The sequence below is a fragment of the Lonchura striata genome, chromosome 28 (assembly GCF_050655825.1).
Source record: "Lonchura striata isolate lonStrDom1 chromosome 28, ASM5065582v1, whole genome shotgun sequence".
In the NCBI taxonomy this organism is placed as follows: Eukaryota; Metazoa; Chordata; class Aves; order Passeriformes; family Estrildidae; genus Lonchura; species Lonchura striata.
Window position 1 is genome coordinate 6,175,241 of NC_140730.1, and position 27,028 is coordinate 6,202,268.

General features: G+C 58.4%; 1 protein-coding gene across 2 annotated transcripts in view; it reads right to left on the reverse strand.

The window, feature by feature from the left end:
- ONECUT3 (one cut homeobox 3) overlaps positions 1-26,225 on the reverse strand; it is a 37,627-nt gene extending 11,402 nt beyond the window's left edge. Inside the window, exons 1-2 of one of the 2 annotated variants that reach the window (XM_085562608.1) lie at positions 25,012-26,225; positions 20,458-21,383 (exon numbers count right to left, since the gene is read on the reverse strand). In XM_085562608.1, coding sequence (XP_085418734.1) covers positions 21,028-21,383; positions 25,012-26,041 — 1,386 coding nt within the window. In that variant the 5' untranslated portion in view covers positions 26,042-26,225 and the 3' untranslated portion in view covers positions 20,458-21,027. Of the gene's footprint in view, positions 1-20,457; positions 21,384-25,011 lie in introns of those variants that run through there. The other variant, XM_021528239.2, reaches the window with a different exon arrangement.
- Positions 26,226-27,028: the final 803 nt, after the last annotated feature.

Sequence of the window (27,028 nt, forward strand, 5' to 3'; positions counted from 1 at the left end):
TTTGGAGTCATTTCTTCCTGACTGGAAAATAAGCAATCTTCTCCTCCTGCAGTTTTTCAGCTGCCTGCACTATAAGCCCTCTTCACTTCAATTTGAAGTGAGTGGGAAGGATGACTTCCACCCGTTCCACCCAGAGCTGTGGGACTCTGGAGCTCACTGAAGGATACCAACTCTGCAACAGACTGAGCTCTGTGTCCCAGCTGCTGGGCTCAGTCCCCACGCCGTGCTGGGAGCCACCAGCTCTGCTCCCAGTGGGCAGGGGATGGGAGGCACCGAGCTGGACACCACCAACCACTCTCAGTCCAAACCAGCCAGCCCTGGTAAAGCCACTGGAGAACTTCCCCTCCCCTTCTCCCCCCTAGTCAGGGTTGGCTGCTCACCACCATCCTTAGGGACAAAGGGACACTCTGAGTGACGCCAGGGGACCCCCTTACTCAAACAGCCAGCAGAGAATGTGGAAACCTACCCTATGACCATCAGATGCTTGCAAAAAGAACAAAAAAAAAAAAGCCTTTATAGAAAATTTGACTTTTTTCCCCCCAGACATGAATTTAAAGAAAAGAACCCACCCTAAACATCCCCCCAAACCCAAAAACAAACAGAAAAACTCCCCCACACTTGTGCCCCAAGCCCACCCTCCCCAAGCCCTCCCAGCACCCCGGCATGCTCATCTCCTCCTGTGTCCAGGGTGGGCTCCTCACACTCCACCACGGGGCTTTTGCCCTGCAGGATCTGCCGTGGAATGTCTCCCATGTGGATGGGAGATGTGACCCAGCGGTCACCCTGGCAATCCTTGCTCTCCTTTCTGCTGGCACCCACTCCCACCGCTGTGCTGGACATCCAGCCCAAGGCCCAGCCTTTCAGCCTGCCAGCCTCCCGTTCCTTTTTTAGCAGTGATTATTACACCCCAGTCTCCCATTAATAACCCTGAGCTCTGAGGCAAACACAACCCATCAGGGTAAAACTGGGCTCCTGCAGCAGAACCGGTGCCATTATCCAGGCACAGGTGACACCCTGCTCCTCACCCCTGCTCTTTTGGGTTATTTCTGGCCTGCGCTGCTGCTGGCGGCCGCATCCCACATTTCCTGTGCTGGTTTGTTTATTTATTAATTTCCCTTTCTGCTGACGCAGCCCCACGGCCCTCTCCCCCAGCTCGATCTAATTACAGCTCCGCACAGCAGCGATCGATGGCCACGCTGCTCTGATCTATTTACGGCAGCCATCAGCCCCTCGGCGGAGGATCTTTTTCCCATTCCCCATCCCCTGGGCGCTGCTTTGCCAGGCAGGCTGGCCGTGGCTGTCCCCACGTCCCCGCAGCAGCCAGGGCCGAGGGGCAGCCAGGGGCACGGCTCTGCCTCCCTCCCGTATCAGCCGTGGGTGAGGTGTTTTCTTTGTGCTCCAAAATCCCTTTTCCCCCCAAGTTCCAAGAACCAAACAGCCCAACCTTGGGTTAATGTTGTTCCTCCATCATGTCCTTCCCAACTCTCTGGAGTTGGCTGTGGGGATGGGGACATTTGATGGGGACATTTTCCCCCCTGCCTGTGTGTGTGTCCCCAAAGGCCGGGGTTTGCTTATTGCTGCTTCTCCTGTCCTCCTGGGGCACAGAGGGACCTGGCAGCACCAGGAGCAACCACCCCGGCCCCGAGGCTCCAGAGCTGCAGGAGCGTTTGGACGGCGCTCTCAGGGCTGCTCAGGGTGGGGCTGTTGGTGTTACGGGTAGTAGATATAACTCGCGCCATTTCTAGTATGATATATGTGATATTGAATATTTGTTAGAGTATACACATTTGTATTAGGATTCCCCCCCACCCTCGCAGGCAAAACTGGGTGTATATTGGAAACTGATTTACAAGTAAGAAGGTGTGGCTCGGCCAGGAGATGGGGATGAGCCATGTCTGGAGAGATATGAGGACCCCAGGCACTGATCGTCACGTGAACGACCCAAGATGGATCTCATGGAAATCCTCGGGCAGATCCATGTGAATGCAGCGTTCCCATACATTTCATCAAGGGATTTAGCAACTCTGGACACTGAATTGTTCTCCCTCATCACCAAAAAAGAAAATCTTATTAACTTATAAATTCTAAATGGAAGAAAAGACTGACTGCCGAAATCTTGGCCTCAGGAGGAATTTTCCCTTTAAAAACCACTTGCGCCAGGATGGAGGTGTGGGCACAGAGGAAAACCTCTGCTGAGGCTGACTTCTGGTGCTGACCCCAGGCTCGGCTCTGTTCTTTCCTTGTGGCTGGCTAGATAGAATCTGATTGCAAAATAAATGTTTTATTTTTTCATATTAATTTGGCTGGACAAATTTTCATGTATAACATTGGGGTGTCTGTGCTGCTCAGGGGCTGGGCTGATGATCCCTGTGGGTCCCTTCCAGCTCAGGATATTCCAGCCTCCCACGGCTCTGTTGGCCACCAATGGGTTGGGCTCACCCACAGGGGGGTTTGCTCCTCTATCAAACCCTCCCCTGCTCCTTTCACGCCCTCCAAACCCAACCAAGGAGCCCAGCAGTGACAAGGGGGGATGGCAGACGCAGTGGGACGGGGTTGGTGGCGGCACAGATCCCTCCACACGCCAGGCACAGAATCCAAACAATCCATCCCCAAGGCGGCTCTGAGCTGGCTGCAGAAAAAACGCAGCGAGCAAAGCCAAGGAGGAACCTCGAGCAGGGAAAACAGGAGGAGAGAGCTCCAAAAAGCAGAGGCATCCCACCCTCCTCCCCCCCAGAGCATTCTGCCCGGGTTTCTGCCTCCCGGGAGCCTCATGTCACAGGCAGCGCGTTTTCCTTGACTTAACCTTGACAGCTCTGAGCAAAACATCTCCCAAATCATTTCAGAGGGGACATAATGGAGACAATCAAATGGCTGCTGCTCAGGAACTGCGATTATGCCTCGCAGCGTGAACCCCGCCAAGCATTTAACTAATACCTGATGGCTTTGCAGGCTTCCACAGCCTGTCAGACCCTGCTTTCTCTATTATACCAGCAAACCTCTGCTTTTCGGCCCCAGCGTGCTCTTCCCTCTCCATTCACTTGCAATACAACCTGTAATTTTCTGCCCACTTTGCTTAAGTGCTGGTGATTTGTTGAAATCACAAAAGACAGCCAGGGGCTTTCAGAGCCAGCACGGCGGCTGTAAGCAAGGTTGAGGGGGGGAAATTCTGCACAAAACCCACCAGTTTCTCACTTTTTCTCCTTGTCAAATCATCTCCCAGGGGTGGAAGAGGACTGAGGAGCATTTATGGGCTCAGAGGGAGGTAGAGGAAGGGATGGAGAAGGGGAACCTGGATGTGGTTGGCCAGGTGGGAACAGGTTTCCCTAGTGCAAAGATGGGATGGGCTGATGTGGGAAATGGATTGATAGAAAATTCTCAAAGCCTGACAGGAGGCACACACAGAGTGCACCTGTATGCAAACCTTGAGACAAGAAATGCTGACTTAGAAATGTCATGGAACAGGACAGACATTGTTGAGAGAGAAATGGAACTATAAAATTTCAAAAGGTGGCCTTGCAAAAAAAACCCAAAAAACTAGATACTATAGAGAAATAGAACTATGAAAGATGCATTGTAGTAGGACCCAGAAGGGGTAATTTTAGTTGATTGGCTTTAAGGTATCTACACCATAGTGTGGCAAAAAGCTGATATGTCAAAAAACACTTGGAGTATATTGTGATTAGGAGGCTGGCTTCTGATTGTGATGGTGTGAATTATAACATCTGTATTGTCTCACCCTTCTTATGACACTGAAAATGGAATAAAAGTTTTTAAAACACCTCTCAGTTGCCCTCAGTTGCATCTCTGGGTCAGAAAAGGAGCCTGGAATCCAACAGGCTGATTCCACTGCTGGGCACTGGGTGGGAATGGCCCTGAGCAAAGCTGGCTTCTCTCTGTGCCTTCACAACCCACCCAGCCTCAGTTCCTCCCTCTCCTTGAAGCGGCAGAGGGATCTGAAAGGAGGTTGGACTCAGGTGGGGCCCAGTCTCTTCTCCCAAGTGACCAATGGCAGAAGGAAATGACCTCCAGTTGCACCAGGGGACGTTTAGATTGGATATCAGGGAAAATTTCTTCATGGGAAAGGCTGCCCAGCCCTGGCACAGGGTGCCCAGGGGAATGGTGGAGTCACCATCCCTGGAAGTGTTCCAGAAAAGTGTGGATGTGGCACCTGGGGCCGTGTTTTAGCAGGGAACATGGCAGTGCTGCTGGGTTGGGGGTTGGACTTGATCGAAGAGGTCTTTTCCAGCCTTGACAATTCCATGGCTCTGTGATGTCACTCCCTTTCCCAGAGAAGGGGGCTAGCTGCTCTGGAAGGTTTTGGGAGCTTCAGCTCTGAGCAAACAGGGGTGAGCCCAGAATGAATCTCATGAATGAACCCCGTGGTGTTCCCTGGAGCAGAGCTCAGGGAGCTTTATCTCAAACCAGAAATCCTTTGGTTCACAGTGGGGCTGGCCAGGTGCTGGGGCAACTCTGAGAGCTTGGTTTGATTTCTCTTTGCACCGCAGGAAAAAGGAGATTTGTCACAAATAGAGGTCTCCAGCAGAAATTCAGCTCTTCTCCAGCTGGGAGAACACAATGCTGACAGGACAGGCAGCAGTACAGAACAAAGGAAAAGTGCTCAAAAAACAAACCTCAACTTTCTTTTTCCCTTTTTTTTTCCTTGAAACCCCACTTGGTTCCAAACACAGACAGACAGATGGGCACAGGGGATGTGGTGGTGGGATAGATGAGTAATGTGGACTCTCACCATTAAAAGGCAAATATCCTGTATATATGTTAAGGGAAGTTTTATAGATTTATAGTTGTGTTTTACCCCCCTTGTGTTGTTATCAGGGGTGCCCTGGGTTTGGGACATTTGGGAGGGTCAGTTGTTACTATGGCAGCACCTGACCTCCAATGGAGATTTAAGGCAGTGATCTCCACCACGGGACAGAGAAGGAGGAGCTGATGGACAGAATTTGGGAGGGACCAAAGGGTTAAAAGGTAAAACCTCCACTGTGTGGGTGAGCCCATGGTGGGAAAATCCTCTGCTCCTGGTGCTGTAATGTTTTCTCTATTCAGTCTGCTGCTGTATTTTTGATAAGGTTTTAATAAACCTGTTAAATTTTCGGAAGTGAGTATCATTTCTCACAGTGCCAACCATGGAACGACCTGCAGAACCTGCCCTGCAGTGCCCACTCCTGGGATCCCCCAGCCTTCAGCTGCACACGATTATAAAATCACCCCCTAGGCCTCCAAAACTTGTGGGGAATTTTGGATGCCGTGGTCCCAGAGTGAAAAAAAAAGATACCAGAGGCCACTCAGAGTCTGAGAGATGCGGTCAGGAGCTGCAGAGCATCCAGCCCTGCTGGGCAGGACTGGCACGGCTCAGCCAGAGCTGCCAGCCCCACTCGTGTCCCCGTGGCACGTGTCCCCTGCTGGGCCAGGGATGCCACGTGTCCCCTGGTGTGGCCAGGCTTCCCCGCCGGTGTCCCTGGGAGGATGAGGAGAGCCCCTGGTCATTGGTATGCAGCCAGCGCTGCAGGGGAGCCGCTTCCCCAGCCCAGCAAATTCAATCTTCCTCTGAGCGCTGAGAATGAGGAGATGAGATGAGATGAGATGAGATGAGACAAAGCACTGCCAGTTGTGCTTCCCTTCCCTCCTGCACTTCCCTGCTCTTCCTTCCCCTCCTGCACTTCCCTGCATTTCCCTCCCCTCCTGCACTTCCCTGCTCTTCCCTTCCCTCTTGCACTTCCCTGAATTTCCCTCCCCTCCTGCCCTTCCCTACTCTTCCTTTCTCTCCTCACACCGAGGTTTTGGTGGCTCAGCTCAGGGAGCAGCTCTGAGCTGGATCTGGCATTCTTTTTGCACTATATATTTTTCTATGTGTACTTTTCTTAGAGGTTAGAAATTTGTTATCGACCTTAGCAGGTGATCTTTCGGTTTTAAAACGATGATAGGTGGTGAATTCTTGGTTGGAGACTTCGCAAGTGAAATTTGCCTATGAAGTTAGGAAATTAATGTTCTGTGCATGTGCTAATGGACCTAGGATGTTAAGATGATTATATTCTTTGACTCTTCCACTTCGATCTAGAAATAATGCAATGAATCTGGCTCTGGCAGCCGCTCACACCAACCACCCCACACATCCCCCACAGCCCCAGGAGCTGGCAGGAAGGAAGGGGCTGCAAAGGGAATCCCCTGCTCCGGTGACAAGGGTCCTTCCCGAGATGGGGGTCCCGATTTGGGGTCATCAGAGCTGCCCCACCACGCAGAAGAGCCCCCAGGAACAGCTCATTTCCTCTCCTGCACTTCTCGAGCTTGGCCTGCTCTTCCATTGTTGGAACTCAAAATGTCCCTCAGACATTTTTGGAGGTTCCAGGCCCTGGTCAGAAGCATTTGAGACCCTGGCAGGCAGCTGGAAACAGCTGTGATTTTGAGTTTGAGCCATGGAATGAGTTACCAGCTTTGGAGGTGGAACAAGCAGTCACAAAAGGTTAGATAATATAGTAAAAGTAGTTACAAAACAGAGGGGAAAAATTTTTAGTATTGTACAGGGGGGTTTTAACACTTGTACAGGGGGGTTTTTACTTTGTACATGGCCGTCAGAAGTTCTAAGATGGAGGAAAGTGGGCTGATCCTGTTCTTCCTCCTTCTTTTTCCTTACCTCCATGTTCTTGGTGATGTTGGCACTCACAGATTGGTTTAGAGTAGGAAAGCACTTTGTAATATAGGTAGTAAGTATTGGGGGAAAACTATAAACATGTAATACGTAATATATCATATAAAAGATAGCAGCAGCCCTGGGCGGGGGGAGAGAAGAAGAAGACACAGACAGGGAGGATGTCAGGGGGTGTGTGTGCCTCTGCCCAGGCCGCTGACCAAACAGCTGCAGCCTGAGAAGAAAATCTTTTAGATAACTCGCAATAAACTGCCTTGAGACCGAACAGCAAGAGCCTGCACAGTTTTTCTTTGGAAGCACGGGTTGGAGGAGAAATTTCACCACCATATGGGAGCCCAGAGCAAGGCTGGGGTTCCCACATTCCATGGGTGGCATTTTCAGCTTTGCCAGCACTGAAGCAGAGGAGTTTGCGTGGTTTGAGGGCAGCTGAAGCGATACAGAAGAGCTGTGGCTGCTGCAGCTCTGCGTGGCTCCATCCCTCCACATCCACCCTGGCTTTATCCTTGTCCTCTCCTGGTGAGCTGTTCTGGCCCTGGTGGCAGCCACAAACCCCCCTCAGGGACACCAAAACAGTTTCACATGACTTAAAAAGGCGAGTTTGCTGTTAAAAGCATTTCCTCTCTGCACAGGTTTCATTTCCCAATTGCTTTTCCAGACACCTTTGTGAAGGCAGACCTGGTGCCCCTCTCTGCTCTCCCCGCACCCAGGGGAACCGGGATCATCTCTGCTGGGAAATCGCAAATCGCTTCGCCCATTTGTCCTGTTTCCTCCCCTTCCAGGCCTTCTTTTGGACCAGGATCAGCTGCTTTTGTTGTTCCGGTGGGGAGCCGGCCATGGGGGGCTGCAGGAATGGGGCTGGAGCGGCCGCTGCGCTGGGGCAGCGCCGGGCAGGAGCCCCGGAGCGCCGGCGGCCGCTCGGATCTCCTCGCTCCTCTCCGAGTCAGCAGCACTTAGCGTGACGAGAGCAAATTGGTGCTAATGAAGTGCCGGAGTCAGCGGCAGCGCCCGGAGGGATGCAGCGGCGGAGGGATGAGGCTGGAAAAGCTCCATCCCCTGCAATGAGCTTTCCTTGGAGCCGGCGGGACTCGCTTGTGCTCAGCGTCGGTGCAAGAGCCCCAGCTACGGATTCTGGGGGGAAAAGGGGAGTTTGGGGGTTGGTTCGGGTCACGGCTGCAGCGGGGGCTGCTGTTGGGTCAGACATCAGGGAAAGTTCTTCCCGCGAGGGTGCTGGCACTGCCCAGGCTCCCAGGGAAAGGTCCCGGCCCCGAGGCTGCCAGGACAGCACTCCCAGGGATGCTCAGGGTGGGATTGATTGTTGGGGTGTCTGTGCAGAACTGGGACTGATGATCCCTTCCAGCTCAGGATTTTCCAGGATTCCTCCAGCCTGGGAGAAGGAGGCAATGCTGGACAAGGAGCCAGTGATGGGAGCCCGAGTGCATCCCTGTGACACTGAATTTTTAACCCGTGGGTTTTCATTCAGACTGATGGTGTTGCTATGCTGCAGGATGTGTTCTGCCAGCTGAAGGATCCACTTCCAAGTTTACTTCTGAAGGACCACTCCTGCAGTTTGAGTTGTTCCAGATAATATTTATAGAATAAGCCAATAAATTGTAAATTAATAAATTAAAGTGTTAATTAAGCACAGGGGATTCACAGATCTTCATATCAGCATTTGGTCTACGCACTCTGAATTTCAGATAAATGCAAACTGTGTGAAAGACAAACATTCGTGGCTGAGGGTCCTGGGCATTCCACTCTGTCCTCACCCCTTGACCCAGGAGAGGAGCAGCAGAGGGGAATCCTTTGGGATTCCCACCAGCCTGCTCCTCCAGCTGCTCCTGGAACCCTCAGCAGGCACAACGAGCAGTTCAGTGGCAATGGCACATCCTCATCAGCGTGTGCTGGCCCCGAGCTGCTGCCAGCAGAGCCGGTGTCCAGAGCGGGCCCGGAGCCATCATCAGCCACAAAACGTGTGCTGGATGTGGGAATCCAGAGCTTCCCTCTGGCTGCCCTGGACCCTGGCAGGGCTCAGAAACCCCCTGGACAGAGCCCCCAGAGACACTGGCTGTGATCTCTGGCCATGGAAAAGAGTTTTCAACCTTACAGGGTGAATTACCAGCTCTGAGTGTTTGATATCAATAATAATTAAGTGTGGCACAGGTGCAAAAGTAGAATTTTAGGATTCTAGATTAGGGGTTCAAAGGGGACAAGATGGAGGAAATTGGGTGTGTCTTGTCCTTTTTCTCCTTCTTCATGCCCTCCATGTTTCACTGTGGTGTTGGCATTTTTCTGTTGGTTCAGGCTGGGGACACACTGTCCAACGTAGGTGACAGATATTGGCACGTTCTTGTAAATGCAGCCCAGGGAGTTTCTGGTATTTAATGTTTGTAACATCCCACTGAGGGCAGAGCCCCACACGCTGCCCTGCAGGACAGAGCTGGGCAGGGCAGCAGAACATGTGAGAGATAAACAGAATAAACAACCTGGAAACCAGCACAGACCAATTATGGCTGATTCTTTGGCAGTGGGCTGACAGACAGAGACTTTCTACAGTCTCTGGATCATCAATACCACGGATTCCAACAGCTGGACTCAGAGAAAAAGCAGTGGAGGGAAAAACCCCAAGAGTTTCCTGCATGTCCTGATGAAATCTGGTCCCGGGTGCATTTATGGGGTGTGAGGTGGGTAAGTCCCTTGCTGCTGGGTTTTTCCCCGGGTGCAGGGACAGCCAGGACAGTCTGTAACCCTCAGGGTTCGTGTCTGCAGGGGGCAGGACGATGTGCACGGGGCCATCGCTGCTCTGGGTACCCCTGAGCGCCAGCAGCGCGTGGCAGGAGGGAGACCCAGCCCGGAGCCCCTCAAGGGGTGAGGCCCCACTCCAGGGGACCCCCGGGCATTCCCAGCCCTCTGCCAGCCCACGGCACAGCCCGGCTCCAGTGTGACCCCAAATCCCAGGTGTTCCCACCTGGCACAGAGCCAGCACAGGCAGCCCCAGCCCTGAGCACGGAGTGGGAGATGAACACAAGGAAATCAGCCCTGGGGAGGGTTGGGGTGCTGGTGGGTGAGAGGCTCAGCCTGCCCCGGCCATGGGCACTGACCCCAGAGCCCCCCTGGGCTGGGCTGAGCCCAGCGTGGGCAGCAGGGGAGGGGGGATTCTGCCCCTCTGCCCCGCTCAGGTGAGACCCCACCTGCAGAGCTGCCCCAGCCTGGGCAACAGCAGCAGGAGGACGTGGAGCTGCTGGAGCCAGGCCAGAGGAGCCACGGAGATGCTGCCAGGGCTGGAGCCCCTCTGCCATGGAGCCAGGCTGGGAGAGCTGGGGGTGCTCCCCTGGAGAGGAGAAGCTCCAGGGAGAGCTCAGAGCCCCTGGCAGGGCCTGAAGGGGCTCCAGGAGAGCTGGAGAGGGACTGGGGACAAGGCCTGGAGGGACAGGACACAGGGAATGGCTCCCAGTGCCAGAGGGCAGGGCTGGATGGGAGATTGGGCAGGAATTGTTCCCTGGCAGGGTGGGCAGGCCCTGGCACAGGGTGCCCACCCTGGGTCCCTGGCAGTGCCCAAGGCCAGGCTGGGCAGGGCTGGGAGCAGCCTGGGACAGTGGGAGGTGTCCCTGCCGTGGCAGGGTGGCACTGGGTGGCTTTAGGGTCCCTCCCAGCCCAAAGCAGGCACAGAGCCCGCTGTGCTGCCGGCCCGGCCCCTCAGCCGTGTCCCGCTCTGCCCCACGGTGACCCCGGCCCGCCTGAGGGTGAGGAGGGGTCCGGCCCGGCCCCCCCCGCCCCGCCGGCGCGCTGGTCGCGCCCGCTCCCCCCGCCGCCGCCAATGGTTCGCTCCGCAGCGCTCGGGGCCGTCCCCGCCGCTCTGGCGCCCCCCCGCGGCCGGCCGCGCTCCCCCCGCGGCGGGCGCAGTGGTACGACCCGCCCCGCCCCCGCTGCCCCATGGAGCGGCCCCGGCTCCCCCCGTCCCTCGGCGCCATGGGCCCGTCCGGCCGCTCCGCACACACGGGATGGAGCGGTCCATCCGCGCCCCGGGGGGGGGACGGAATACCCCCGGGAACCCGGGAATGGAACTGCCCGGCCAGGCGCGGGGCAGGGGAGCTCCGTGTGCCCCCTTTGCTGCCCCATTAGTGCCCCAGTACTGCCCTATTAATGCCCCATCCCTGCCCATCCCTGCCCATCCCTGCCCATCCCTGCCCATCACTGCCCATCACTGCCCATCCCTGCCCATCACTGCCCATCACTGCCCATCACTGCCCCATCACTGCCCCATCCCTGCCCATCACTGCCCATCCCTGCCCATCCCTGCCCATCCCTGCCCATCAGTGCCCATCAGTGCCCATCACTGCCCCATTACTGCCCCATTACTGCCCATCAGTGCCCATCAGTGCCCATCAGTGCCCCATTACTGCCCTATTAATGCCCCATTACTGCCCCATCACTGCCCCACTTCTGCTCCCCACATAGGAGCAGTAAAAGCACCCCAAAACCCCCACCCAGCCCCACAGCCGGCACCCCGCGCCCCTCCGGGACCCCGCTGTGCCCGGGGTGTCCCGGGCGGGCCAGGCGGCAGTGGCACGGCGGTGGCACGGCGGTGGCACGGCGGTGGCACGGCGGCGCTAAGCCAGTGACTCTTAATCCACCGGGCCGGCGTTATTAGTTCAGCTCCCCAGGCATTTCCCGCAGTAATTGCGCTGATCTGCCAGGGATTATGCGCTGCCACTGGAACGATGGATGATGTTTTAATTTGAGCTGGGCATCTCCGGGGAGGGCAGGGCAGGACCGAGCCCCCCTGAGCGCTGAGCCTTTCAAAGTCCCGCTGTGGGGCGAAGGGGCTGCTCGGGGCTGTTTTAGGGTGGGGGGCAGCCGGAACCCGCACCCTGGTGGTGCGTGAAGCGATGCCCTGGCTGGGAGCGGAGCCAGCACTGGGACCCCAGTGATCCCAGCTGGATGGGGATGGGGTTCAGCTCTCCCTGCGTGCCTGGGGAGGGCTCTTCCCAAATCCCAAATCGCTGCCGGGCTGGGGTGAACGATCACTGTCCCGGCTCTATCCTGCACAGAGGGAAACCCACGGGAAAAGGGCTCCTGCCTCCTCCCCTCCAAAGGCAGCAGAGAAACTCCCTCCTCAACGCTACCTTTAAAAATGACCCCCACCCCGCGCTGTTCCTTCTGGTAACGCAGCAATTAATCACGGCGAGGATGGGATAGATTTGTAATCAGCTCCCCGCTCCCACCGCCCCCATTTCGCAGCCCTGGGTGTTTTTCCTGCCCCCCCCCCCGCGCTCCCCCGCCCCATTCCGTGTGGGGATGGGGCCAGCGCAGCCCATTGATCTTGCCCGGTCGATTTTATTGAAACTCCCACGAGTGGCTTTAGCTGCGTGTTGGATATTGCTGGCACATCGCTTTGATGGCGACGTGACCGGCGGGAGCTCGCGGGCAGGTGTGCGGGGAGGGTGCGGGAAGGGGGATCCATCCCGCAGGAACTGCCCCATTCCCTGATGCCATTCCCTGCCCCATTCCCTGATGCCATTCCCTGCCCCATTCCCTGTCCCGTTCCCTGTCCCGTTCCCTGTCCCATTCCCTGTCCCATTCCCCGATCCCATTCCCTGCCCCATTCCCTGTCCTTATTCTCTGTTTCTGTTTCCTGCCCCATTCACTTCCCCCATTCTCTGCAATATTGTCTGCCCCATTCCCTGTCCCTGTTCCCTGCAATATTCCCTGTCCCATTCCCTGTCCCTACTCCCTGCCCCATTCCCTGTCCCCATTCCCTGCCCCATTCCCTGTCCCCATTCCCTGCCCCATTCCCTGTCCCAATTCCCTTCCCCATTCCCTGCCCCATTCCCCCTTCCCTGCCCCTTTCCCCATTTCCCGCCCCATTCCCTGCCTCTATTCCCAGCTCTATTTCCTGCCCCCATTCCCTGCCCCCTTCCTTTCCCCATTCCCTTCCCCATTCCCTGCCCTACTCCCTGCCCCATTCCCCGCCCCATTCCCCATTCACTGCTCCATTCCCCATTCCCTGCTCCATTCCTCATTCCCTATTCCCTGCCCCATTCCCCATTCCCCATTCCCTGCCTCTATTCCCAGCCCTATTTCCTTCCCCCATTCCCTGCCTCTATTCCCTGTCTCTATTCCCTTCCCCATTCCCTGCCCCATCCCCCATTCCCCATTCCCTGCCCCGTTCCCTGCCCCATTCCCCATTCCCTGCCCCGTTCCCTGCCCCATTCCCCTTTCCCTGCCCCATTCCCCATTCCCTGCCCCGTTCCCTGCCCCATTCCCCTTTCCCTGCCCCATTCCCCATTCCCTGCCCCATTCCCCATTCCCTGCCCCGTTCCCTGCCCCATTCCCCTTTCCCTGCCCCATTCCCCATTCCCTGCCCCATTCCCCTTTCCCTGCCCCATTCCCTGCCCCATTCCCCTTTCCCTGCCCCATTCCCCGTTCCCTTCCCCATTCCCCGTTCCCTGCCCAATTCCCTTCCCCATTCCCCATTCCCTGCCCCATTCCCCATTCCCTGCCCCATTCCCCTTTCCCTGCCCCATTCCCCGTTCCCTTCCCCATTCCCCGTTCCCTGCCCAATTCCCTTCCCCATTCCCCATTCCCTGCCCCATTCCCCTTTCCCTGCCCCATTCCCCATTCCCTGCCCCGTTCCCTGCCCCATTCCCCTTTCCCTGCCCCATTCCCCGTTCCCTACCCCATTCCCTGCCCATCCCCAGCGCTTTCCCCCCAGGGTGGGCCGGTGGAATGGGGCAGCAGAGCTGGGGAAGGGGCTCGGGATGGTTACAGGGAATGGTTTCTCTTGGAAAGGGGTTTGGGGTAAAATGGGCTGAGAAGGAAAGGAGAGAGTGAAGGGGGGAAAGAGGGCAGCGAGAAATGAGGCAAGAGGAAAAGGAATAAAGCAAAGAGAAAGAAAAGGAAGAAGAGGAAAAGGAGGAGTTGCAGAAGGAGAGAGAAAAGGGAAAAAAATAATAAAAAAAGATAAAAGAAAAGGAGAAATATAAAGAAAAGGAAAAGCTAGGAAAGGGGGAAAGAAAAAGGAAGAAGTAAAAGGGAAACAAAGGGAGAAAGAGTGAAAGAAAGGAGGGGGGAAGGGAGAAAAAGAAAAGGTAAAGAAGAAAGAAAATGGAAAAAGAAAACAAGGAGGAGAGGAGGGAGCGAGGGGACCCGCGGGTGGCACAGCTGTGCCCGAGGCAATGCCCAGCAGCCCCTTGTTTCCTCTTTCCACTCCTGCCTCTTGTCTGCTGTTCTTGCACAGCAGGAGACACTGCCAGGGCACTGCCAGGGGACACTGACACATCCAGGGCACTGCCAGGGGACAGTGACACTGCCAGGGGACAGTGACACTGCCAGGGGACTGCCAGGGGACAGTGACACTGCCGGGGCTCTGACAAGGGACAGTGACACTGCCAGGGGACACTGGCACATCCAGGGCACTGCCAGGGGACAGTGACACTGCCAGGGCACTGCCAGGGCACTGCCAGGGGACAGTGACACTCCCGGTGGTCTCTGCCAGGGGACAGTGACACTGCCAGGGCACTGCCAGGGCTCTGCCAGGGGACAGTGACACTCCCGGCGGTCTCTGCCAGGGGACAGTGACAGTGGCACTGCCAGGTGCTGCCCCCTCCCCCCGGCAGCATCCCGGGGGTTCCTGGGCTGGGCTGCAGCTCCGGGAGTGAATCCCTCATCCAGAGGAAGCACAAACCCTCCGCAAAGCCCCTGAGAAGTGCTGGGGTACGAGGCTGAGGGGGGTCTGAGCCCCCAGGGCCCTGAATGTCCCCCAGGGTCCCTCTCCCGAGGATGGAGAACCTGGCTCACCCCAGCTGAGCACAGCGGTGCCACCGCCTCGCCGTGTGGCAAAAACCAGAGCAAAGAAATCAGCTGGGTTCCTCGTGGAGATGGTGAAGGCAGAGGAATCGGCAGTTTGGAGTGGAAAAGGCTGTCACGGTTTTGGGTGATGCTTTCAGACTTTTTCCAGGAAAAGCGAGCTGGTTTGGAATCATCTTTCCCCAAATAAATGCCCTGATTCTGATGACTTGTTTTCAATTTCTGTTTTCTGGCTGCCTGTGTGTGCAGGGAAGTGAGTGGGTGGCTTTGGGCAGTCCAGGAGAGAAGCCCCCAGGGAAACACCAGGGTAGGGATTCGCTGCCTTCCACTTGAGAAATGTCACCAAAATCCTCCAATTTGGCCCCAAAAAGAGGATTAACATCAGGCATTGATCCAGGCATCCATTTCCAGAGGCTTTGGGGTGACTCTGAAGTCTGGCAGGGCAGTGTTGGCATCGCACTTTCCCTCTGTTCCTATTCCCTATCCCCATTCCCTGTCCCATTCCCTTCCCCATTCCTTGTCTCCAATTCCCTGCACCATTTTCTATCCCCATTCCCTGCTCTATTCCCTGTCCCATTCCCTGCCCATTCCCTGCCCCATTCCCTGTCCCGTTCCCTGCTCTATTCCTTTCCCCATTCCCTGCCCATTCCCTGCCCATTCCCTGCCCATTCCCTGTCCCATTCCCTGCTCTATTCCTTTCCCCATTCCCTTTCCCTATTCCCTGCCCATTCCCTGTCCCATTCCCTGTCCCGTTCCCTGCTCTATTCCTTTCCCCATTCCCTGTCCCGTTCCCTGCTCTATTCCCTGTCCCATTCCCTGCCCATTCCCTGCCCATTCCCTGCCCCATTCCCTGCTCTATTCCCTGTCCCATTCCCTGCCCCATTCCCTGCCCATTCCCTGCCCATTCCCTCCCCCATTCCCTGTCCCATTCCCTGCTCTATTCCTTTCCCCATTCCCTGCTCCATTCCCTGCCCCATTCCCTGTCCCGTTCCCTGCTCTATTCCCCGCCCCATTCCCTGGAGTTGGGGGGCGGATGGAGAAGGGACCCCCCATTCTGGGGAGACCCTGGAAGCACAAACCCCTTTGGCATCGAGCATCACATCCAGCCCCGCTGTGCCAGCTGCTGCTCCATCCCCGCAGGGAAACGCAGCCCAGATCCCCCCAAGCCGGGCTGGGATTTATCCGGGATTTATCCGGGATTTACCCCGGCATTTATCCGGGGGTGCCGCGCCAGGCCTAACAAGAGACGCTCGGAAGATGGGAAAATCGCGGATCTCTGGGGAAATGGCAGGGTGGGCGCTGTCGCTGCGCGGCCCCGCGCCGGAGCAGCGCCCGGAGCGCTGAGATCTGCCGGCCCCCGATGCCATGGCCCGGCAGCGGCTCCCGGCGCCTTGGCGAATTCAGCCCCGATGGAGAGAGAGACTTCGCTCCTTTCCTGCTCCTTCTCGGCCCTCGGCAGGAGCGCGGCTCCCACAGAGGGACCTGGAAAGGCGCCGGGGCACCGCGGCGTTCCTCGGTGTCCCTATTCCCTTGCGCCATTCTCTGCCCCTTTACCTTTCCCTATTCCCTTCCCCCGTTCCCTGCCCCATTCCTTGTCCTCATTCCCTGCCCTATTCCCTGTCCCATTCCCTTCTCCCATTCCCTGCCCTATTCCCTGTCCCATTCCCTTCTCCCATTCCCTGCCCTATTCCCTGTCCCATTCCCTTCTCCCATTCCCTGCCCTATTCCCTGTCCCCATTCCCTTCCCCATTCCCTTCCCCATTCCCTGCCCCACTCCCTGTCCTATTCCCTGTCCCATTCCCTGTCCCTGTTCCCCTGGCACTGCCAGAGCTCTGCCCCACGCTGCCAAAGCACCCTCATCCCCTCTGCTGCCCGGGGAAACTGAGGCACGAGCGGGGTTGTCACCCCATGGCTACCTCACTGCTCGTGTCCCTCCCACGTGGTGGCACTTGGTGTGGGGAGGCCTGGGGACATTTCCTGGGGTCAAAGCCACCCTTGCCATGGCCCTGGGACTGTCCCCTGCACTCCTCGGGGACACCACCCCCGTGGCCCGAGGTGTTTCCCCGCTGTTGATCCATCTGGGGGTTTTGTAGGGTCCCTGGCAGCCCAACCTGACATTTTGGGTTCCCGGTGGTGCCCTCAGGGCTGTGCCACACACCGAGCCCCCTCGGAGCACCCAACCCCGCGGGCCCAAATGTTTATTTTGGCTCTCTGGATTCGTTCTGCAGCAGGAGAGCTCCGCTCCCCTCCAGCCCGCTGGGAGAGCTGCAGCTCCCTGCTGAGCCCTGAGCTCAGCACAGTGGGCTTGGTTCAGACCAGAAAAAGCTGCAATTTGCTCTTCCTTTTTTTTTTTCTTTTCTTTTTTGGGTTATTTTTGGTTTTTGTTTTTGTCATGATTTTGGTTTTTTCTAGTTTTTGTTGTGGTTTGGTTTGGTTTGGTTTGGTTTGGTCAAGATGTTGGGATTTTCCTCCCTCCTCTGCAAGCAAGGAGAACACAGCCAGTCCCAGCCTTCCCACAGCCCCTGCTCCATGAGAGATTTTCCATGCCTTTTTCCCAGGCTGGGCAGAGCTGAGCCCCCCTCAGCCTGCCAGGGGTGACGAGGTCCCAAATCCCAAAGTGAACCCAAGCAACACGATCAAGCCTGCCAGTCTCAGCCCAGCATCCCTGCATCCCCCCTGGGCAAGGCGTTGACCCCCAGCACCTGTGGAACGGCTCGAACCCAACTCCTCCAGACATAAAACACCTTGAACCCCGTGGAACGGCTTTTAAATCACTGCTGACACCTTGAACCCCATGGAGCAGCTTTTAAATCACTGCTGAACCTCCTCTCCATGCACTGCAGAAACCACTGCTTTCAGTGTTTAGAGCATTGATGCAGACCTTTGATGGAATGTATATATATTCCATCATATATATTTCAAGAATGACCCTAATAACTTAGCAAATTTTTTTTTAAAAACCTTAACAAATTTATACATACATATATGTAAAAAATAACATAAATACACGCATACACACACACACACACATATATATATGTGTGTGTGTGTGTGTGTGTGTATAAAATTTTGCTAACTTATTAGAGTCATTCCTGAAATCCTACCCATGCTCTCAGTTTTCATATTTGGTCCTTATTTTTTAAATACCCTGGTCCCTCCTTCCAGCACCAGAGAACCCACGTTGTCTCTTTGCTTTGCTATTTTTTAACAACACCAAACATTTAAAAAATCCATTTCTCCAGTCCAAGCCTGACTTGCATTACGTCTTGCTGGATACAAAGATCTCCCAGTATCATCTGGGGTATTAACAAGATTTTTGGATTTCCATTAAATCAGCAAATTTTGCCTCTCAGTGGCCAAAGTCGCGCACGGAGCCAGGATTAAACCCAGTCCAAACGCTGCCAGGAGCTGCTGCTCGCCAGCAGCCTGCCCCAGCAATGCCCACCTGCAGGGAGCTGCTCTGGGCCCCACCCGCCCCAAGCCCTGCGAGCTGCCCCTGGGCTGGGCAGGAGCAGGGCCATGGCCAAGTGCTCATCCATCCCAGCTGGGCCAGACCATACCCCCGGCTGGTGGGACACGTCCTGGGCTGGTGGGACATTCCTGGGCTGGTGGGACACATCCTGGATTGGTGGGACTCATCCTGGGCTGGTGGGACACGTCCTGGGCTGGTGGGGCATGTTCTGGGTTGGTGGGACTCATCCTGGGCTGGTGGGACACGTCCTGGGCTGGTGGGGCATGTTCTGGGTTGGTGGGACTCATCCTGGGTCAGTGGGCCACATCCTGGATTGGTGGGACTCATCCTGAGCTGGTGGGACACGTCCTGGGTTGGTGGGACACGTTCTGGGTTGGTGGGACATTCCTGGGTCGGTGGGACTCATCCTGGGTTGCTGGAACACGTCCTGGGTTGGTGGGACACGTTCTGGGCTGGTGGGACACGTTCTGGGCTGGTGGGACATGTTCTGGGTTGGTGGGACATGTTCTGGGTTGGTGGGACTCATCCTGGGTCAGTGGGCCACATCCTGGATTGGTGGGACTCATCCTGAGCTGGTGGGACACGTCCTTGGTTGGTGGGACACGTTCTGGGCTGGTGGGACATGTTCTGGGCTGGTGGGACACGTTCTGGGTTGGTGGGACATTCCTGGGTTGGTGGGACTCATCCTGGGCTCCCTTAAGCCTCAGCTTCATGCTGAACTCCAGGAATTTGGACATCTCAGCTCAAATCCAAAAAAGCCAGGCCAGAGCCATGAACGTGGATTCGCAGTGAGAGCAGATCAGAGCTGCCCGATGCCTCCATTCCTACTCAAGGTGGGCTTCCCTCTGCTCGAACCTTTCCAAAAACCTCAGGGACCCTCAGGAGACCCTTCCTCTCCTGGGGAGGTGACTGGTCCAGTTCTGCCCGAGCCAGGGGAGCAGCAATTCCCGCAGGGAACACGGCCCTGCTGAGGCAGCAGCATCCCAAATCCCAGCCCAGCTCTGGGGCAGGAGGACACTCGGAATTCCCACCGAGCTGCCAAGGCTCAGCTCTTCCAGACCAGGCTCTGATGGAGCTGATTTCATTTCCAATCTTATTTTTCTGTTCCTGTTTCAGCCCTCGCCGCCCGCTCCGAGCCCAGGAGAGCCTCACAGCAGGAGCCCCTGTGGCAGGAGGTTTCTGCGGGGATTTTGGTTCCTTTACTCCCAGGGGCAGGGCAGGACATTCCCTGGGCAGGAAAACACAGCCGGGGCCTCTGCTCTTCTGCCGTCTCCATCCCTCTCCTGCCTCTGCAGCGATGGGAGCAGAGCTTCCTCCTCAGCCCCTCAGTGCGGCACCGCTGCCCCCCCAGAGCCACAGGGCCCCGCAGCTGCCTCTGAGCGGAATGAGAAAATATTGGATTTGTTTTGTGAAGGGAAAAAAAAAAAAAAGAAAAAAAAAAAAAGAAAAAAATAAAATCCAATATTCTGTCTGAGATCCCAGACTCCGTGCCTGGTTATGGCAGGAAAATGCTGTAAATCTCCCCTTTCCCCACCAGCTGGGAGAGAAAAACCCATTTTCTTTTAATATTCTTATTTTTCTCCTGGTCTAAGCCCCATCATTTTGCAGTCAGCTCTGCAATCTCTTTGTTGACCAGGGTTAAACCTGCTCTCCCGGCTCCCCCGACCCCGGGAAGTCGCCTCGCACACCCTTCCCAGCAGCTCCCAGGCAGCGGCAATGAGATTTTAATAGATGTATTTTCAAATTAGTTCTGGGCCTTTCAAGACTTATCAGTTAAATGAGGTTTTTCAAATTGATTCAAAGGTCACTCCGAGAGTTTTCTCTTCTCTGTTATCTCTCCCTTATGGTTTCAGTGGCGATTGACAGGACAAGGAAAAAAATTATCACCCGCGTGTTGTACACCCAGAAAAAGATAAACCCAACAAAAACCCACCCAAAATGCGAGCCCAAATTAAACGGAGGCGGCAAGAAAAGCCCGAGGCGTGGCCCCGGGGGCTGGGGCGATGTGCAGAGCCCGTGCGGGATTCGGGGAGCAGCGTCTGGGGGAGCAGAACCCCGCGGGCGCGGATGGGCGGCGGGCGGCACCCCCGGGGAAGGGAGGCTGTTTCCTGCGGGGTGGGGGCGAGGAACCCCATTTAATGTTTAACCCGCGGGAGGTTTATTGGCCCCTTCGGAGGCGCAGATTAGGAGCAAACAGAAAAACAGCCGCGGGCGGAGCGGGGCGGCCCCGCTGCGCTGATAAGGCGGCGGCGCGGAGCGGGGCGCGGAGGGTGCGGGGAGCTGCGGGTTCGGGCGGGACACGGGGTTCGGGCAAGGAGGGACACCAGGAGCTGCGGGACACGGGGTTCAGGCAGTGCGGGACACGGGGTTCGGGCAGTGCGGGACACGAGGAGCCGCGGGACACGGGGTGCGGACAGTGAGGGACACCAGGAGCTGCGGGACACGGGGTTCAGGCAGTGCGGGACACGGGGCTCAGGCAGTGCGGGACACCAGGAGCTGCGGGACACGGGGTTCAGGCAGTGCGGGACACGGGGCTCAGGCAGTGCGGGACACCAGGAGCTGCGGGACACGGGGCTCAGGCAGTGCGGGACACGGGGTTCGGGCAGTGCGGGACACCAGGATCTGCAGGACACGGGGTTCGGGCAGTGCGGGACACGGGGAGCCGCGGGACACGGGGTTCGGGCAGTGAGGGACACCAGGAGCTGCGGGACACGGGGTTCGGGCAGTGAGGGACACCAGGAGCTGCGGGACACGGGGTTCGGGCAGTGCGGGACACGGGTGCGGGACACGGCGCACGGAGAGGAGCGGAGCGCGCAGCGGCCGCCCCCGCGCAGCCGGGGACACCGGCGGCAGCCGCTCCGCCCGGGCGGCTCCGCACAGGCGGAGAAAGTCGCCCCTAATTCACGGAATCCTAAAACGGGTTGCTTCAGATGGGACCTTAAAGCTCATCTCGTTCCAACTATATTTACGAGCTAAAAAAAAAATTTTTTTAGAAAAATCAAATAGTGATTTAAGGAAAAAATTAAGAAATTCAAGTTTAAAAAAAAATACATATAACCCAAACCAAAACAAAAAAACACCACACTTGTTAAGGTTTGGTTTGTTGGTTTTTGTTTCCCAACTGGGACAAAGCTTTGCCTCCTTTCCCGAATCTTTCTCCGACTCCCTGCGCGGGCAGCTCTCCCAGGCTGGGAGGAACCACTGCGAGCCGGGACCCCCAAAATCTCGTTTTTGCCCATTTTACGGCGATAAAAACAATTGTCTCCCGGTCTTCCAAAGCTCCCCGCGGCTGCTGCGCCTTTTCCCCGTCGCCTGCGGCCACGCGCGGATCGAAAGCAACGAAACCGTCCGCGATTTTCTGCCGCTCTCCCGGGCCAGAGCCGGGCCGGGGCCGGGGCCGGGGCCGGGAGGAGCCGTCGTTGGGCCAAAGTCGTTTGAAAGAGGCTGAAATTAAAACAAAACTCGTGAAAAAAAAAATTAAATATATATATATATATATATTTTTCCAAAGGTCTTATTCAGCGCCATCTTGTCCTTTTTTCTATCAAGTCTGTGTATTAATTCGCGGTATTAATTAGTGACATTAATTATTGGTATTGTCAAAGCTCTCAGGCATTTGCCTTGACCCAGCCCCGCGGTCGTGCTCACAGTTCCGGGGTGATTTTGGGGTTTGTGTTGAAAAACGACACTTGGGAGACAGGATTCATAGGAGGAGAGGAAGAATTTAAAAAAGAAAGGAAAAGGAAGCAAAAGAATGGAAAAGAATGGAAAAGTAAAGGGGAACGAAGGAAGGAAAGAAGGAAAGAAGGAAAGAAGGAAAGAAGGAAAGAAGGAAAGAAGGAAAGAAGGAAGGAAAGAAAGAAAGAAAGAAAGAAAGAAAGAAAGAAAGAAAGAAAGAAAAGAACCAAACAAAACGAACAAAACCAAGTTAAACCAAAAAATAATTAAAATGGAGAACGAAAAAGCGGGGCTGGGGGGTGAGGGGTGGAAGTGCTAATGGAAAAATAAAACGAAAGGTTGGAGAGGGAAAAGGAGAAGCGAATGCAGAAGCAGCAGGAGCTGCCCAGCTCTGAGGGCTGCCCGGGCCCCACGCGCGGGGTGAATTCCACGCACAGCCGGGGGAAGCACGGCAGGAGACCCCGAGCGCCCCTCGGAGCTGGGCGTGAAGGAAGCGGCGCAGGGAGCGCCGTGCCACGACGGCGTTGTCGCCCTCCCGGGAAATAATCACGAGCGAATTTCCTGGTCCTGAGTGTCGGAATAAATCCGTGGCGGGCAGGGGGTTCCCGCTAGAGGCGGGGAGCTGGGATGGGAGCGCATCCACAGCCACGCGAGGGACACGCAGGGCGGCGATGCACCCCCTGCGCCCGCGGACACGCGGGGACGGAGGTGCGGGAACGCTCCCGCCGCCCCCAGCACCCCTCGGGTGCCTTTTCCGCCCCCGGGGCACGAGGGGGTTCAGCGGGTGGGGGTCACACCCGTGCAGGGACCCCAAAAGTGCCACCGTGGGAGCTGTGCGTCACCCACGGGCCCTCGCAGGCCTCGCGGGGCGGTCACAAAGTTGGTGGAGATGAATCTGGAGCGGGCCCGGGGGTCGCGGAGATGAATGGCCCGGGGGGACGGGCTGGGCACCGCCAGCTGCTGCCCAGATGTTTCTCCGTGGGACCCCTCCTCTTCTGCGGAGCCCCTTGGGGCGAGCGGGGCCGGAGGGAGCCCGGGGCGGCCGGAGCTGCAGCCCCCTCATCTCCCAGCTGAATAATTAATGGTTCATCTGCGGAGGGACGGGGGGAACTGGGGTGGAAAGAGGAGAAAAGCGGCGGGTGCCATTTCTAGGGGCCCGGCGTGGTCATCGATCCGCGACTCACTGACTCGGACTAATCCATCAGATGGACTCCTGCGGCCCCGGACCGGGACCAGGGCTAGGATCAAAAATAGGAACAAAAAAAAGACAATAGGAATAAGAATAGGACCGCGACCAGAACCAACACCAAGAATTGGAATAGGAATAGAACCAGGAGCAGAACGAGGAATAGGACCAGAAAGAGAAACGGGAATAGAACCAGGACAGAAGCAGGAATAGGATCAGAATCAGTACCAGTCCTTGCCCCGGCCATGCCATACGTCGAACAATTTTTTTTTTTTCCCCCCTTTTACCAGGAAGGAAAAATTCCTCTCGCCGCCCAGGTCCCTCCCTGCTTGCCGGGGGGCGAGGGTAGCAACCATCCGGACCCCTCCGGGCCGGGGCAGCGGGAAGAACGAGCGGGCTCACCCCGAGGCCTCGGGCCGGGCCGGGCCGGGGATTCACCTGCATCGATCGGGGGGCTCGGGCCCGGCCCCCAGCGCGACCCCGGCCCCCGATGCCGCCGCTCGGGGCCGCCGGGCCGGGGCCGGGCCCGGGGGGCTGGGGCGGGCCCCAGGAGCGGCCCCGGGCGGGGGAGACGGCGGCAGGAGCGAAACGAAAGCGGGACCCAGCGGGGCTCGGGGCCGGAACAAAGCGGCAGGACCGGGGGGGAGCCTCGGCCGAGCCCCTCCGGAGCGGCCCGAGCCCCCGTGGGGAGCGAGGCGCGGCAGGGCAGGCTCGGGACGGGAGCTTGGGCTGGTGGTGGGTGGAATTTTTCCTGTTTTCACGGACAGCAAATGAACAAACCCCGCTCCCCGGAAATCTGGGGGGTTAATTCCTGTAAATAATGGGGACATGGCGGCCCTGGCGTCGGAGGAAACGGCGCCGGGGAAGAAAACTAATTTGGGGCAGAATAAATCCCCCACGGCGACGTGAGGAGCAAAGAGGCGACAGCAGGGACAGGGACCCTACGAGCCGGTTCGGGGACAGGGATCCCTGACACGGGCCGGGGACAAGGACCTCTCGAGGCGGGCCGAGAAGAGGGTTCCTCCTGAGCTTCCTCCAGCTGCGGCCGCCTTTTTATCACCACCATCACGGTTATTTTCAATTATTATTACTATTATTATTTTTAAATTATTCATTATTATTTCCAATTCTGGCGAAGCAGAAGCCCAAACCCGCTGCTCAATTAGCCCAAACAACGGGGGCATTAAACGGCCGATCGCGGCAGTGTTTAAATCTTTATTTACCAGAACCTTGTAAAGCCAGGAACAATTTGCATTCTATTAACTGCTTTTCAATAGGGCATCGACTGGAACTAAAAGATGCCACTACCCTGCCCTAATTAAAGAGCAACTGAATTACACTAAATACATATGAACGCTGCTCTTCCCCATAAATAACGGCGGGTCCTCGTCGCTGGCTTTGCCCGTCCCCACGGGGAGCTCGGATTTCTTAAAAAATAAATTTAAAATCACTAACGCGTGTTTTGTCCGCCACGGCTCGGCCCGGCGGAGCCAAGAGCTCCAGCGGTGTCCGGGGGGAGCGGCTCTGTGCCGGGGCCGGCGGGGAGCACCGGGCACGTCCCCGCTCGCCGCTGTCCCCTCTGTCCCACCCTCCGGCCCTTTCCCCGCGACCCCCGCCCGCCCTCGGCACAGATCGCCGCGTTCCTCCAGCACAGCCCCGGCCCGAGCCCGCGGGCAGCGGCGCCGCGGGACCGCGACCCAGCCGGGGATTGAGACACGGGGCAGCCGGAGGGAGCGGAGCGCGGCCCCGGTGCCGCAGCCCCGGTGGGGTGGCCCGGAGATTGCCCTGAGCGCGGCCCCGGTACCGAGAGGCGGCGGCCGAAGCGACCGCGGAGGAGTTCCAGGGTTCTGCCGGCGCCACGGGGCCGGTTCGGCGGCACCGAGAGGGAAATCCCCGAGGCAGGGGGACGGGCGGCGGCGAACGGACGCCTCTCGGCTCCGTCCAGCCGCGATCCCGCATCTCTCGCGGGCAGCAGCAGGCCCGGAGAGGCGGGAGGTCGCCTTAGGTATAACTCACCTTAAATAAAAATTCCTTCCCTTTGGTCTTAAGGTCGCAAACCGGGTCGGTAACACCGCCCGGGCCCGACCCCAGTTCGCGACGGCAACCCCGGAACCCCCGAGGGTTCCCACGCGCGTTCGCAGCACCCCTTGACCCACCCGCCCGGGGGTACGGGGCAGGCGGCCCGAGCCGCGCCGCGCCGTGTCCTACCTGCCAGTCTGAGCGCCGACATCCTCTGAAATTCCGGCTCCTGCAACCATTTCCACATCCTGCGGAAAGTCTCCCGGCCGGACTTGAGCTTACTCCAGGGCTTGGGGTTCCGCAGCAGGTCCGAGAGGGTCCCCTGGGAGCGGCACAAGATCCTCTGCGCGAAGATGGCCTGCGGGATGCTGTACCGCTTCAGCTCGGCCGTGATCCGCTGGGCCACCTCCTTGGTGTTGATCTCCTCCACCTGCCCGGAGCCGCCGGGCTGGGAGCCGGGGCCGGGCGCGGGGCGCTCCCGCTCGCCCAGCAGCGAGGCTCCGGGCTGGCCGTGCGGGTGGCCGTGCGGGTGCATCCCGTTGAGCGGCGGCATCATGGCCGAGCTGGGCGCCGCCAGCCCCCGCGCCAGGTGCTCCTCGCCCCGGGACAGCATCGCGGCGTGCGAGTCGAAGCCGTTGGGCGAGAGCATCTTCTCGTTGGGCAAGTGGCCGGCGGGGCCGTAGGGGGCCAGCGGCTGCTGGGCGTTGTGGAGGCTGCCCAGCCCGTTGGGCAGCGGCGACAGGGGCTGCCCCATGGCCGGCATGTCCTTGGGGTAGTGGCTGTAGAGGTTGCCCATGGAGGCCAAGCTCCGCTCGTCGCGCATGAGGGTGAAGCTACCGCTGACGTTGCCGGCCAGGCGCTGGTGTGGGTGGTGGTGGTGGTGGTGGTGGTGCGGGTGGTGGAACTTCTCCGAGACGGTGGAGATGGGCGGCAGGTGCTGCAGGGGAGTCAGCGTGGTGTAGGTGCTGCTCAGGCTCATGCCGGAGGGCGACTCGCAGGACATGCTCATGGCGGGGTGCAGCGGGGCTCCCAGGCTGTGCTCGCCGCGGTAGTCCCCCCCCTCCAGGATGGAGGCCATGCCCGAGACCATGGCGGGCCGGCCGTGCGGCACCAGGTTGCGGTGCGAGCTCTGCCGCCCGTGCGCGGGGCTCAGCAGCTCGGCGGGCTGCGAGTGCGGGACTCCGTGCAGGCTGCCCAGGTTCTCCATCGCCAGCTCCATGGTGGCCGCCGGGCTCTGCCGCTGCCTCGCCCGCTCGCTCGCTGCCTTCCTCCCCCACCCCCCCGCCGCCGCCGCCGCCGCCTCCTCCTCCTCCTCCTCCTCCACCGCCGCCCCCCCTCCCCGCGCCGGCTGCCCGGATTAATTCAGACTCCGCGCCCGGGGATCGATGTCCGCGCCCCGCGGTCAGGCCGGCATGGCGCGCCCGCCGCCCGCCCTGCCGGGCGCGGGGCTGGGGGCGCGGGGCTGGCGCGGGGCGCGGGGCTCGGTGCGGGGCGGCTGCGGAGCCTCGGCCGCCGGCTCCCGGCAGCCTCGCTCTGGCCCGCGGCGTGACGTCAGCGCCGCCCCGCCCCGCCCCCCCGGCGGACCGAGCCGCCCCCCCGCCTCTCCCGGTGCCGCCGGGCGCGGGGAGCGCCTTCCCCGGAGCCCCGCCCGGCTCACCTTCCCCCGGCGCAGGGGTGACCCCTTTGACCCTCCCCGCACCGGCGGCCGCGCCCTCCCCGCCGCGCCCGGTGCCCAGCGCGCACCGCAGGTGGCGAGTGCCCACCTGAGCCCCCGCACATCTGGCTGGCCCCAGGCCACTCCCTGTGCGCGCAGCTGGCTGTGCCAGCCGCCCCTGGATGCGCCCGTGCCCCGCGTCCCCTGCCTCCCGCTGCCTGCCCCGTTCTCGACCCCGTGCCCCTCCCAAGGGTCTGGCTGTCCTGCCTACCCCAAATATCCTGTCCCGCAGCCCCGGGGTTCCCCACGCGTGTCCCCCCGTCACCACCTTTTCCCTGCCCCTCGGCGAGCGCTGCCTCGGGAATGGAGAGGTGGCCTTGGCACGGGGAGGGGAGGTGACAGGGACACGCTTGGAGAGACACACGGTGCTGCAGGGCCCTGAGCAGCGGTGGTGGAGGAGGAAGAAAAAAAAAGGAGGAAGGAGGGGGAAAGAGAAAGAATAAATGGAAATGGAAAGTGGAAAACGCGAGGGGAAAATGGAAAATGAAATGG